Source organism: Pteropus vampyrus, unplaced genomic scaffold, assembly GCF_000151845.1.
Source record: "Pteropus vampyrus isolate Shadow unplaced genomic scaffold, Pvam_2.0 Scaffold330, whole genome shotgun sequence".
In the NCBI taxonomy this organism is placed as follows: Eukaryota; Metazoa; Chordata; class Mammalia; order Chiroptera; family Pteropodidae; genus Pteropus; species Pteropus vampyrus.
The window spans coordinates 725,268-738,118 of NW_011889111.1; the positions used below are offsets into that span (position 1 = coordinate 725,268).

General features: G+C 47.1%; 1 protein-coding gene across 1 annotated transcript in view; it reads left to right on the forward strand.

The window, feature by feature from the left end:
* The first annotated feature begins 258 nt into the window (after positions 1 to 258).
* The window catches only part of DECR1 (2,4-dienoyl-CoA reductase 1), a 24,720-nt gene continuing 12,127 nt past the window's right edge, over positions 259 to 12,851 (forward strand). Inside the window, exons 1-5 of the mRNA XM_011378095.2 lie at positions 259 to 415; positions 7,206 to 7,405; positions 8,545 to 8,602; positions 8,721 to 8,807; positions 9,582 to 9,729. Coding sequence (XP_011376397.1) covers positions 365 to 415; positions 7,206 to 7,405; positions 8,545 to 8,602; positions 8,721 to 8,807; positions 9,582 to 9,729 — 544 coding nt within the window. The 5' untranslated portion in view covers positions 259 to 364. The remainder of the gene's footprint in view (positions 416 to 7,205; positions 7,406 to 8,544; positions 8,603 to 8,720; positions 8,808 to 9,581; positions 9,730 to 12,851) is intronic.

The window sequence follows — 12,851 nt, forward strand, 5'->3', positions numbered from 1 at the left end:
ATAGGCACGTCTCACCACGGCCTCCAATACACTTGCAGATTCTTGTGAATCCAGCCAGCCTGATTGGCAGAACGACCGTAGAGGGTTCAAGCCGCGCCCCCTAGCTACCCTGTGCACCTGCAGTGACGTGGTCACTGCCGGGCACAGGCCCCTGGCCGCCACCGAGAGCGAGCGGGAGCCTTGACGGACGCCTCTGCACGGCGCCCGGCTCGGGGGCGGGGGCGCGGTGAAGACTTGTTTCCAATGACCTTCTGGCCCTGGGGTCCGCCCGCCCCCGGCCCCGCCCCCGGCCCCGCCCGCGACTGCCCCTCGACCTCCGGCGTCCGGCCCGGCTCACTGCATTTCCGGCCGCGTTCTGCCCGCAATGGCGCTGCTGGGTCGCGCGTCTTCGCCTCCTGGCCGCGGCCTTCGGCGGGTAAGACGGCACTGGAGGGGCCGGACCTCGGGTCTCCAAGGGCTGTTGTTTCGTTGATACCGTTTCCTCATCCTGTGAAGATTTAGGTTATAGGTCCTTGTAAGAGAGGCCTGTGTTTTCTGGTTGCTTCTGAAGGCCTTGTCATGTCCTACAACATTTCTGTGGGGCAGAAAAGTCTTCAGACGGGGGTTAGAGGGCAGAGGACCTGCTGGAGGGCGTGTGCTTGCTGGCACAGCACGCTGAGGTGGGAATTCCCGGGAGAAGACAAGTCTTCACCAAAGAACATGCTTTTCTGGGCAAATACAAGTTGTTACAGTTAAAATCCCAAATTTGAATACTTTTGTAGCAAGAACCAAGAAAAATGTTTCATTCGTCACACCTCCTGAAGGAGGCCTCAGTTCAACACAAACATTTATTCAGAGGTGCTCTATGCCTGGCCCTGGGGAAGCCAGAATTGAAAAAATGTGAACCCTGCCGTCAAGCTGCTCTGAGTTCCCTCAGTCAGTTGTTTATCAGAACATGCTAATTAACTACCCGTTAAGTATTGGGCATTCTTTGGCATCCCTTGGTTGAAAAGGTATCTGCATTCATTGAACCTCATGTATTTTTTCCAGCTAGGGATAATACCCATGATTGGACCTTGAAATCAATTTAGTAGAACAAAAATGAGTTCAAGAACAATGAATTGGAATAGAAGAGGAAGGTACCAGGAGTCATCCCATGTAGTAAGGTTAAGCTTATTTTAGGAAACTTCTTTTTTAATTTACCATTCTTTTGTAAACTCGTTCTTCCATACCAGTGATGCACACTGCCAAGCTTTTCCTTTTGTTCCTAACAATAGTAATAACTTTACTATTTTTGTAAAAATGATGACACTGGTCAATATGAATTCAGGTAATACTATTAAAGAAAAGTAACATGGCCTCACAGTGGCTACCCTGAAATAACTAGGGTTGACATCTGGTTAATGTCTTCCAGCCCTCTGTGCTGATAAGAGCATGGGCGGAGAGACATAGTTTTGCTTGGATGTGTTCCATTTTTTCCTTTGAACTTAATCAGCATTGGTTTGTTGTCTTTTAATACTGAGTATTGTCAGGGAGAAGTGTAAGGCCAGCTGTATTTTTTTCCCCCCTTTTTTTTCCCTGTCTGGAAAGCCTAAGAAATCTTTCTTTACTCAATTTAAAATTCCAGAATATAAGCTTCCTGGAGCCAAGGATTTTATCTGGTTTGTTCACTGCTTTTTTTTTTTTTCCATATAAGCAAAATTGCAAATCAGAATAACCCTTTTCAAGAGCAGGGGTTGTTTCTTGTCTGAACAGAGTCACGCCAGTTTTGGCTAATGTGATAGGGATCGATCGGAGATGACGTGAATGAGGGGCAAGCTGGAGTGGAGACCCCAGCTGAAAATTTCAAATCGCCTACTAATTTATCTCCAGGCTTTTGTCTCCTTTATCATGTAGCATTGGTGAAGCATCTGTTTCGTCCACGTCTAACTGCCAACATAACTGTAATAAAAACAGGAATACATCCTGTAGCACAGGTCAACTGCTTTTTCAAGGCCTCAGGTTCATTGCTATAAGATGTGTCGTTACTCAAAAATGTAATTTCTGTCTTGCTACTGGCAACAGCTGCATAATTCATCTGGCCACAGGAGCCTAGAGCCCAGCTAACTTTATTTTATATTTACTGAGCGGTCCCTTCAAGTTGCTGTGGCAACTAGATCCCTGTCTGCAGAAGCTTAGAATGTCAGGGGCCTCTGTGCAGAGCCCTGTTTGAGTTGAGCGTGTGCAGGTGCCCAGGCCACCCACTCAGGCACAGAGCAGGAGCTTCACGTGGCCGGTGGCAGCCGTGGGCTGGGTCGTTTGGGCTCTTGGGTTCTCTTAGGTTTACAAACTATTGGCATCAGTGGGCGAGACAGCACCTTGTTCTGCAAGACTGACTCTGCCGTGGCGCATCGAGGGGTTGTCCCGTCCAGCCGCCCCTCGTGCGTCCCGATGTCTCCAGCTTTTAACCACGTCCACTGCTGCAGTGGACATGGTCTGGGTGTTGAAAGGAATGCATGCATGGCACAGATGGTGCCTTCTAGCAACGGGGCAGAATTAAGTGGCGAGTGGTGATCGGAGACTTAATGTGTGCACGGACTGTCTGAGTTGCTTTGGGAATGCGAAGATGTGCATTTTTCAGTCATCTTTTGAAAAATAAGATTGTCCAGTCTTTACCAAGTTGGCATTTTTATATGACAGTAAGGCCCATTTGCAAAGCGCTTATCATGTGAATTTGAGTCTGGACAAATTTGATCTAAAAAAAAAATTCATTTTGACCTAAACCTGCAGGTACTTAGAAAGTCCCCCAAAATAGTTATGATAATACTACGTTGTCTTGATAAACATAGCTCATACTTAAATGTGGAATGTAGAATACTTACATTTCAAACGGAGTACGTGTCCTTATCATGACACTGATCCTATGCTAGGGTATTGTGTGCTTGAATATATAATTTGATTTTTATTTTTAATGAAAAAATAATTTATGAACATATCAAACATTCAGCTGTACAATAGGACATGCAGTGACAATACAGTAAGTCCCTCTCCGTAGAGGTTACTGCTATGAATAGTTTCCTGTCGATCCAGCAATTCCTGTGCACATATCCACATATGTATGAGGATGTCCTCATTTAGGAAAAAAAAAATACACACAAATGGGAGCATTTTATGTGTATTTCCCTACCTAGGGTTTTTCCTTAACCCGTAATGCCTCACACCATAGGTATTAATGCATATATGTTGAGTGATTGAATAAACATGTAGATGTAGCAGTGTTTACATATAGCTGGTAATCTCTAGCTTCTCTTAATAGATACAGTGTTTGTTATGTGTATGAGCCCTAATGGATTTGTTACACCCCCTTTGGAAATGCAGATAGGTGTTTTAGCCTTTTCTTTTACAAACAAGCCTTAATAAATATGTTGAGCTATTTTGAGCCCCTTATACTTGAGTCCCTAAAAATAAATTTAAGGATAAGCTTGTCAAGTTTCGCAAAAAGCCAACTGGGATTTTGATAGAAATTGAATCTGTAGATCAATTTGGGGAGTTTGGCCATCTTAACAAAATTAGATTTCCAATCCATGAACACAGGATGTCTTTCCATTTATTTAAGTCTTCTTTAATTTTTAATGATCTTTTATAGTTTTCAGTTAACAAGTTTTGCACTGCTGTTATTAAATTTATTAGGAAGTATTTTATTCTTTTTGATGTGATTGTGAATAGAATTTTTTTAATTTTCATTTTCACCTTAATGGATAGCCTTTGAACATAGCTTTCCCCACCCCACCAAATGAGTGAGTGTATCTGTTGGAAAAAAATTGCCAAATGTGGAGTTATTGGCTCAAAGGGTATTTATAAGTAACATTTTGATAAATGTTGCCAAATTGGCCTCCAAAGAAGTTGTCCCAGTTCATATCAACGAATCGCAAGAGTAGACTTTAGTCAGCAGTTTATTGTATACCGCGTTACAAAATTTTGAACCTCACCGATCTGGTAATAGAAAAACGGTGTCTTCCTTTGTTTAAATATGATTATTCAGCTAGCAGTATGTTTATGTATATTTTCGTTGTGTGGACTACCTTTTAAAGCCTTTGCCTAGTTTTTATATATACAGATGACTTCTTAATACTCATATCAATAGACTTGGATTTTCTTTTCTTGGGTGTAAACTAATTTCAAGATGCCATTATTTGAAGTCCTCGGATATAACTATTTTAATTGGTCAAAACAAGTGGCAAAGAGTTGGATTTGTGGCATGAGTCTGCGTAAGACTCTTCTCGTCTGTTCTCATACATTCTTGATGGCATTGGAGCCTGGCCAATCAATGTTCCATGCAATAAAACAAGCATTTACTGAATGCTGTTGGTGCCGGGAACCCTATACAGTGGGGAGTGGAGCTTTCTGCCTTCCTGATGTCACAGTGCCCTGTGGAAGCTGCCACCTGATGGGAGGAGGGAGTCGTTCAGCCCGTTTTTAGCAGAGGGACCCTTTTAAAAGTGTCAGCAGAGTTTTTGACACTTTGCTCGGTTTCGAAGGCTGATTCTGCCGGATTTAGAAAGAAAGTGGGTGGTTCAGGCTGAAGAGAAAGCCCGAGCAAAGGCCAGAAGGTGAAAGTAAATCTGTATTGCCAAAACTAGGAAACTCCTTTTAAGAATTTGAGAGATTTTAAAGATCTCCAGAGAACTCAGTCTTGACATGAGAGGTGTTATTTCCATGTTCAAAAAAATAAAACCTTATTGCTAGAAAAATGAGCAAGATTTGAAAATCTTTAAAAGCCTATTTTGTATCTACTTTTTATGATCCAACTTAAACAGCCAAAATGCAATTTCAGGTTATTCAGCATCCTTTGTAGAAACAGGAGTGTGAATACAACATGATCCTGTGAGGTCTGCTCATGTCCATGGGTCTCAATGTTGAACAACTTGCTTTTAGGCAAATAGGCGGCTCGAATTTAATATTCAACAGCATACATGCTGTGAATGATCAGAAGGTAATGTGAAATAAAACAGCATATCAGTATGCTCACTTTTCTCTGGTGGGGAGGGGAAGTCGTGTGGTCATATCCATCACATCAAAACAGGTGCAGGGGATGAGATTGTGCTGTGTTGTAATCTGTTACATGATAGACACTTATTAGGAATTTTTATTAAATGCGGTTATTTTTACCTTTAGAACATTTTATCTCCCAGTAAGGAGATTGAAAAATATTTTTAAATAAATGAAGAAAAAAAATTTGTATGCGGATATCTTGCTTAATTTATCTTTCACAGAGCGCCACATCAAATGCCCTACACAAACCAACACTAAGTAAAAATTCAGCCTGGAGCCTTTGGAAAATTAAGAACAGATTTTTTCATTATTACTTGGTAATGACAAACAGAGCGGCCTACTTGTGCAAATTTCCCAGTTCATCACCTCGGTGGACTGGTTCTGGAGGTGGCGGCAGCCTCGACCAAAGCCAAAAAAGGTTCCTGTAGGCTATTTGGGTTTCACGCTTTGGCAAAAGGGTACAGAAAGAAAGTGCTTTGTCAGCGAAGCTAGAGGAGGTGACGTATGACGTAGCCTGCGTGGACCAGATTTGCAGTTTATCTTCACCAATTTTACACATCCTTAAATTTTCTTTCAATAACGTCTTTTTTCCTGATTATAAAATCAAATTATAATTATTGACTAGGTTTCGGAAATACTAAAAACCAACCAAACAAAAAGAGCAAATAATGATCCACAATCTCATCACCCAGAGATGATAACTGTGTGAGGTAATGGAGGACTTGGAAGTCAGACACGTCTTGGGTTTGAGTCGTAGGTACTACTTATTAGTGTCGTAAGTTCGTAACTTGACCTTTCCGTGCGTCAGTTTCCCCATCCATAAAATGGGGATAACAGCAGAATTCTCCTTACAGCGTTGTCGTGCGGTCAGTAGACCTCGACACGTGGTGAATAGGGAACCTGCCACTTGCTGGTGTCACTTCCTTGCCATGTTTTTTCCAAGCATGTATTTTTATTTACAGTTAAGAACATGTTGTATTTTTCTTTTTTCATCTAACATCTTATCCTAAGTGTTTTCTGTGCGGTTTCCAGTTGATGAGTAGTCTCACCCTAAGCTGTTGACCTCGTTTCTAGCTGTTCCCTTAGGGTGCGTTTCTAGGTACCCGGGATCAACTGATGGTGGCCCACGTGCTCACAGGAATACTCCAGCAGGAAATGATAGGTTCTGGGGCTTGAGCCTTGCAGGGTGCCCGGATGAATGTCACGCACCTTGGGGTGGCGGTTAATGTCAGCAGGAGCTCAGTGAGCAGAGGAAGGCGGTGCACAAGGCCGTTTCACGTGCGAATCTCAGTTCTGCAGCCTGGTCCATATGTTCGACTTCTCTGGGCCCCTTCTGTTTATGGGGTAAAAATACTTCCTATTTCATGGAGCGGGAAGGTTAGTCAGTTTGATATCTAATCTCGACAGGTGATAAACCTTTCATGAACATTAGCTCTCTATCATTTGTCATGATGCTCAGCACGTAAAGTTCGTTTTCATAGATGCGAGAGAATGGCAGTGATTTTCACAAGGATGGTGAGAGTGTAAACTAAAATCTAAGGTCAGTGCAAATGTTTTTTAGTTCAGAATGGTTTCACCCCCTCTCATTTTAAACATAACAGAAATAGTTTATCTGTTCTAAATTTATCATCCAGAAAGCAGCATGGGAAGAGGCATTTGATCTGATAAACCTTCTAAAGAACTTTTTATGGATTTCTCCAGTGATTCAAAGACAAGGTGATTTTTATCCAAAATATCCTTGCTTAAAGACAAATATGCTTTATGTTAGCTTTTAAAGTTAAATATAAGTAAAAACATCTACAAATAATATTGCTAACATTTATAGGGTGCTTAGCATGTGCTAAACAATGTTGTAGTTATTTATATGAACTCGTGTAATCACATTTAATGGGGAAGATTCTGTTATTGTCTTCATTTGCAGAAGCAGCTGAGGCACAGTGAGGTTAACTAACTTGCTGAAGGTTATATACTGGAGAGGAAATTCTGTCCTGTTGTCTCGCTCCAAAGCCCTTGGTTTTAACCATTCTGCTGTGTCACAGCATTCCAATAGAAAAATAATAATTGTTTAAATTCAATACCAATATATGTTAATCCAAAGATTCGAATAATATTACATTCAAGAGTAAGGTTTTGGAAATTCCTCTCGCGGTAACACATAGATGCAAATTTCAATTAATCCCCCTCCTTGCTTTTAGTTTTTCAGTTATGGAACGAAAATGTATCAAAACAGTGAAGCTTTTTCGTCTAAATTCTTTCCGCCCCTTCAAAAAGCGATGCTACCGCCTAACAGTTTTCAAGGAAAAGTGGCGTTCATCACCGGGGGCGGCACGGGTCTCGGCAGAGGGATGACCGCCCTTCTGTCCAGCCTGGGTGCGCAATGTGTCATAGCCAGCCGGTAAGTCACCCTCGGGAAGTCGTGAAACAGGTCAGTGCCTGCAGATTGAAGCGCTGTTTGCCACATTTGTTTCATCTTGCGTCTTAATCTTCCATGAAATATCCTTTAGATTATTTAAATAAATCTCCTTGGAAAAACCAGTTATAACTTGTGATGTTAGAAACATTTCCCAAAGGTAGTGACAGGATTTTTTTCTGTAGCTGGGGATGATGATAAGAAGTCCTGCGTTGAGGCTGCTCTGATCTCAGTCTACACCACAGGCAGTCTACACCAGGAAATAGGAACCACCCCTCCGTGTTCTGAGCCGGGCGGGCATCTCAGAACAGCTGTTGTGGTGATGGGTGTGGGTGCTGAGACCATGTGAAAGGAATTTCTTACTAGAGAAGCGTGTCCTGGGCCCTGCACCTTAAGTCTAGAACTTCAGACTGGTCAGAAAATCTACCCTTCCTTTTATTTTGAGCAGTGTAAACTTTTGTGGAGGTAAGCAGCAACCTGAATGACAGATCACCATGTTACTCACCAGGGGCCAGAGGAACCGCTTTCCCGTGCCTCGGTTAGTGGAAAGGGGCCAGGCCCTTTTTGGTTTATTTTTATATTGTATTGTTTTTAAGAGTGTTAAAATTTTTTTTGTAACACTACATAATTTATACTCAACGGTTCATTTTTATATTTTTTTCAAGGATATGAGGTTCTGAATTCATACAGTGCATTTATATCCATAAATTTGGTCTACAATCTGCTATCATAGGTTTTACACACAATCTAGATTTTACATAGTATGATAAAGGCTTACATTACACCACGAAGGTATTTTCTTTCTAAAGCAGGTGTGGGCAAGGGAACAGATGGAAAAGATTGTGATTAAGGAAAAAAATTTAATCTATGAGTAGATATAAAGTAACTGGTTTAAATGTAAATAACTTAGTATGTTAGTTTCAGAGATACATAAGTGTTTGAATAACTTGAAAATGAATTCATGCGAACTGATTTGTTTGTGGATATGTAACTTTCGTATTGTCTCAAGAATGCATCTCTTTAAGCTGTAGATTCTCTAGTTTTTAATTTATAGAATTAAAAAGAGAAGATATTATACAACAGCATTCGAAAACTCATGCAAAGCACTGCATGTTTATCTCTAGAAAGATTGATGTTTTGAAAGCTGCCGCAGACCAGATTTCTTCTCAGACTGGAAATAAGGTACGCTCAAAACATTTCATTTAAATTTAGGAATCACAGCATGCTTAAGTAATCTACTCATGGTTTTGGTTTAGGAAGTTTGAAAAATATGGGATTCCTCCTGTCTGTTCCTCTGCAGGTCCATGCAATTCAGTGTGACGTGAGGGACCCTGACATGGTCCAGAACACGGTGTCGAAGCTGATCAGTGTCGCAGGCCATCCTGACGTGAGTGTCTCGGCAACGGGCTTCAGTGGTGGTGCCCCTCCCAACATGCACCGCAGTGCTGTTCTCTGCCTCTCGCCAGCAGCCGGCTGCCTAGAGCAGGGAGCAGATCACAGCAGACGGGGGCACCACTTAAAAATCGCACTTGTGGTCATGCAGAACACGTTTCACTCTGTTGAATAAGATCGTGACCGGCGAGGCGTCGTTACCCCAGAGCACTGCGTCCGGGCTGAACGAGCCACGCTCTTTGTGTTTCCTGATGAACTCCCATCTCTGTCGGTGGAGAATGATAAAACGGGGCCCACGAGAGAGTCCAGTCTCCTGTCGAGACCTGCGACAGGCGTGGGTGCTCCGCTGCTGGAAGAAGCCATTGCTTCCAGGGCTCCTCAGGGAGGGCATTAACGATGCTGTCAGACGGCCTTGACATCAGACCAGCTGTAGGGACCTTCATTGACAGTGAAGAAACAGGTCCTTGGCCAGAGTCCGATGGAGTAAGTTAAGCTGAAGTGACCCCGAGGTTAAAGGCGTGGCAGGCATGCTTCGTCTGTGTTTATGTTCTCAGTGATAGACTCTACCCTGATTTTGAGAAAAGAGCTGGGACTCTGGAATGTGGTAAGAACGTAGGAGATTTTAACAGGCTCGAGGACAGCGGCCACCTGTCGACTCTCCCGGCATCGTCCCATTGTGGACCGTGCCTGAGGTCGGGGCAGAAATGCCCCTGAGGGCAAACCTGTCTCCTCATCTCAAAGTTGCGGTAACCGTGTGTCCCTCTGGCAGATCGTGATAAACAACGCAGCCGGCAACTTCATTTCTCCCACCGAGAGACTGTCTCCCAACGCGTGGAAGACCATCACCGACATAGTCCTGAACGGCACGGCCTTCGTCATGCTGGCGGTCGGGAAGCAGCTGATCGAGGCGCAGAGAGGTGTGCGTGTGTGTCCTGCCATGCGCGGGTCCCGTGCGCAGCCCCGCAGCCCTGACAGTGTCCACCCCTGGACAGCTCGCCGTGTCCTGGGGAGGAACAACACCTCCCTCAGCACCCTGCGCTGTGGCGACCCAGGAAAGGAGTGACCAGTCCCCCCAGGTGACTGTCAGGTCGACCTGGACTTTCACGGGAGAGGCGGGGACGCAGGCGGGCCTGGGGGAGGTGGTGATGACTCCAGGACTGGTCAGCGCGGGAGGGCCGGGAAGCTGGCCGGGCGTGGTCGGGGCGCTCCTGGCACCACGATGGGAGACCCGGGTTGGTTCTGAAGGAGACGAGGGGTCTCGTGAGGCTGGGACTGGCTGGGACGCGTGCCGAGCGTGGGGTTGGAAAGGTCAGGGACCGTCCGGGCTGCCAGCTTTCCATTGGCAGGCGGAGGGATTGGAACAGATCAGGACCCAGGGAGGATACAGGCAGCAGGGCTCATGGTCAGATGACAGGGTTCTGAGCTGGCGAGTGGTCCGGACAGTGGCAGCAGCGAGGCCGAGGGCACCAGAGGGGAGCAGATGTAGAGGAAGCTATCAGAACGTTTTGTTTGCACGTGAACAGACTCTGGGTAGAAGTCCGTGTGCTGTGACTAGTAGGTCATGTGTGCGTGTGCACGCCTGTGTGCCTGGGGCGGTGACTAGGAGGTTGTGTGTGCGTGTGTGCCTGTGCACGCCTGCGTGCCGGGGCAGTGTGCACTTGCTCATCCAACAGGCTCTACTGGTGCGTGTGCACTGGGCCCCGCACTGCACACACCGGTGACAGGCAGGCAGGCCTCTGTGCCCGAGCAGGTGGGGGTGGGACAGGGAGCAGTGTTTCCTCGCGACGAAGGGCATCCCGAGCGGGACGTGGTGGCAGCGTCCTTGTGTCCCCTGAAGGATATCCCTCGCGGCCAGAGGGCAGGGCAGTCTGGGCGACTCTGAGGCCTGTGCAAGGGGGTGTAGGGACAGACCGGAAGGTCAGGCGCCAGCTGTGTGTCCAGCCTCGTCCACACTGTCCCTGAAACGCAGACACAGGCCTTCCCACCGCCGCAGAGGGTGAGAGAGGAGAGGAGGCCTCCGAGACAGCGCAAAGGAAGCGGCCTGTGGAAGCGACCGGCCCGGCCGGGTGAAGCTGCTCCCCGCCATGCCGCCCGTGCCTCCCACCCACACGTTTCCCCACAGCTCCGTCCCCCACCCCGAGGACTCCCCGGCTCACATCTGTTGATTCATAGTTTGCCATCCCACCAATGTTCTTATCTCTGTAGCCATGTAGGAATAACAGGACTGGAAAACGGCCTGTTATGTTACCATCAGAGCTCAGGCTTTGGATGGGAATCCGCCGAGCACGTCCCGTCTCCCTGTACGAGAATCTGATAATGGTGCTGATGTCGCTAAGGTCACGGGTTCTACAAAATAAACGACCTGTAAGACCAGTGGTCTGGAAATTCCTCCCCTGCAGCCCCCCACCCGAAGCTGCCCCTCCCGTCCTCAGTCACGAGGCGCCCGGGAACCCTCAGAGGAGTCAGGCCCCTGGCGTGGACACTGCCAGGGTACATGAGCTGGAAGAAATCTAGCCAAGGGGAGGCCGTGCTTCGGCTCTGTTGAAAGCCCCGCGCTCTCTGCGGGCACTAAATTCTCCTTCCTCTAACGAAGCTGTCTGAGTGTCTGATTTCCTCGGACTGTGACAAGGGGTGTGACTTAGGGTGGAGTGTGCGTGATGCTTTTGTTTTTTCTGGTTTTTCAGAAGGGCGAGCAACTGGACAGAGAGACCAAGGTGGGCCGGCTCCTCCGCCCCGTCCACCCGAGGACCGAGGTCTCTCTCGTCCCCCCCACCCCGCCTCCCACGTGTCTCTCCCGCGTCCCCGCCTCCCCGCACCCGTCCGCTCCTCACTCGGTTCCGGCTCCCCGTCTCTCGGCGTCTCCCCCCCTCCCCCTCACTCCTCCCCGCCCAGCCCTGCGGCCCTGCTCCCCGGACTCCCGTCTTCTCGTCGTTGTCTTCCATGCTAACACAGACTTCCATCTATTTTTATTCATCACGTTGGATTAAAATTCTATGGGTTCCATTAAAAATATATTAGCCAAGGCCTTTTAAAAGATGGGAGCCAGGCTTTGCCCGTCCAGGAGCCCGGTCAGATAGCGATGCTGCGACCTGGCAGGGCTGAGGACTCGCACACGGGTCGGTTCTGGGGCCGGCGCCGAGGGGCTCTGGCGTGACGACCCCTGGAGTACGTCACGTAGGGGAGCCGGGGTCCGTCGTGGACAGCGGCCCGGTAGCCTGTGACCAGGAGGGAGGGGGTGCTCCGGCGTCCAGGGAGGTGGTCAAGGAAGGTGAGAGCGCAGAGGAGGCGGGCCAGAGCGCGTGAGGCGCCGGCGGACACAGGGCGGACGCGGGCTGGCTAGGCAGGACTCGGGGGCGACGCGCACTCGGAGTGAGGCCGCAGCGGCCTGAGGACCCAGAGCTGTGGCCTGGGCTGGGGCAAAGAGGCCAGAATCAAGCACGTTTCCAGGTGGCGCTGATGGCCACAGCGACAATCAGCAAGTGAGAGGCGTAGGAGACCCTTGGAGACAGCAGCTCAGTGCTTTTCCAGCCACAGCGGCCGGCGAACGCGTGGCTGGGCCTTTCAGGAACGGTGTTGGAAATACCCTGTCATGATTCATCACTAGGATATCACGTGTAAATGTAAAAGTTGGTAAATAGTGTGGAAAGAATACCTACTTTTATTAAAGAACTGAGAACTTACAGTGAGGAAAGACTAAAGGACTAACATGGGGTTTTATTGAAGAGTCTGGTCACAAAGGACTTGGGTAGGATACATACTGAATTTTCCCAGCAATCCCTACATCACTAGAAATGAGAGAGACACCTTACAAAGTGACCACCCCGATTGGCCGTACCTAACGCCATACATAGTCATTACAGCGTTGCTGACCGCATTCCCGACGTTGTGTACATCACTGTTACTGTTTTGTAACTACTAATGTGAACTTCTTAATCTCGTCCCGTTCTTCACTCGACTCCCCCAAGCACCCTACCCCTGGCGACTGTCAGTTCTCTATCTGTGAGTCTGTTCCTGTTCTGTTTGTTCGTTTATTTTGTTT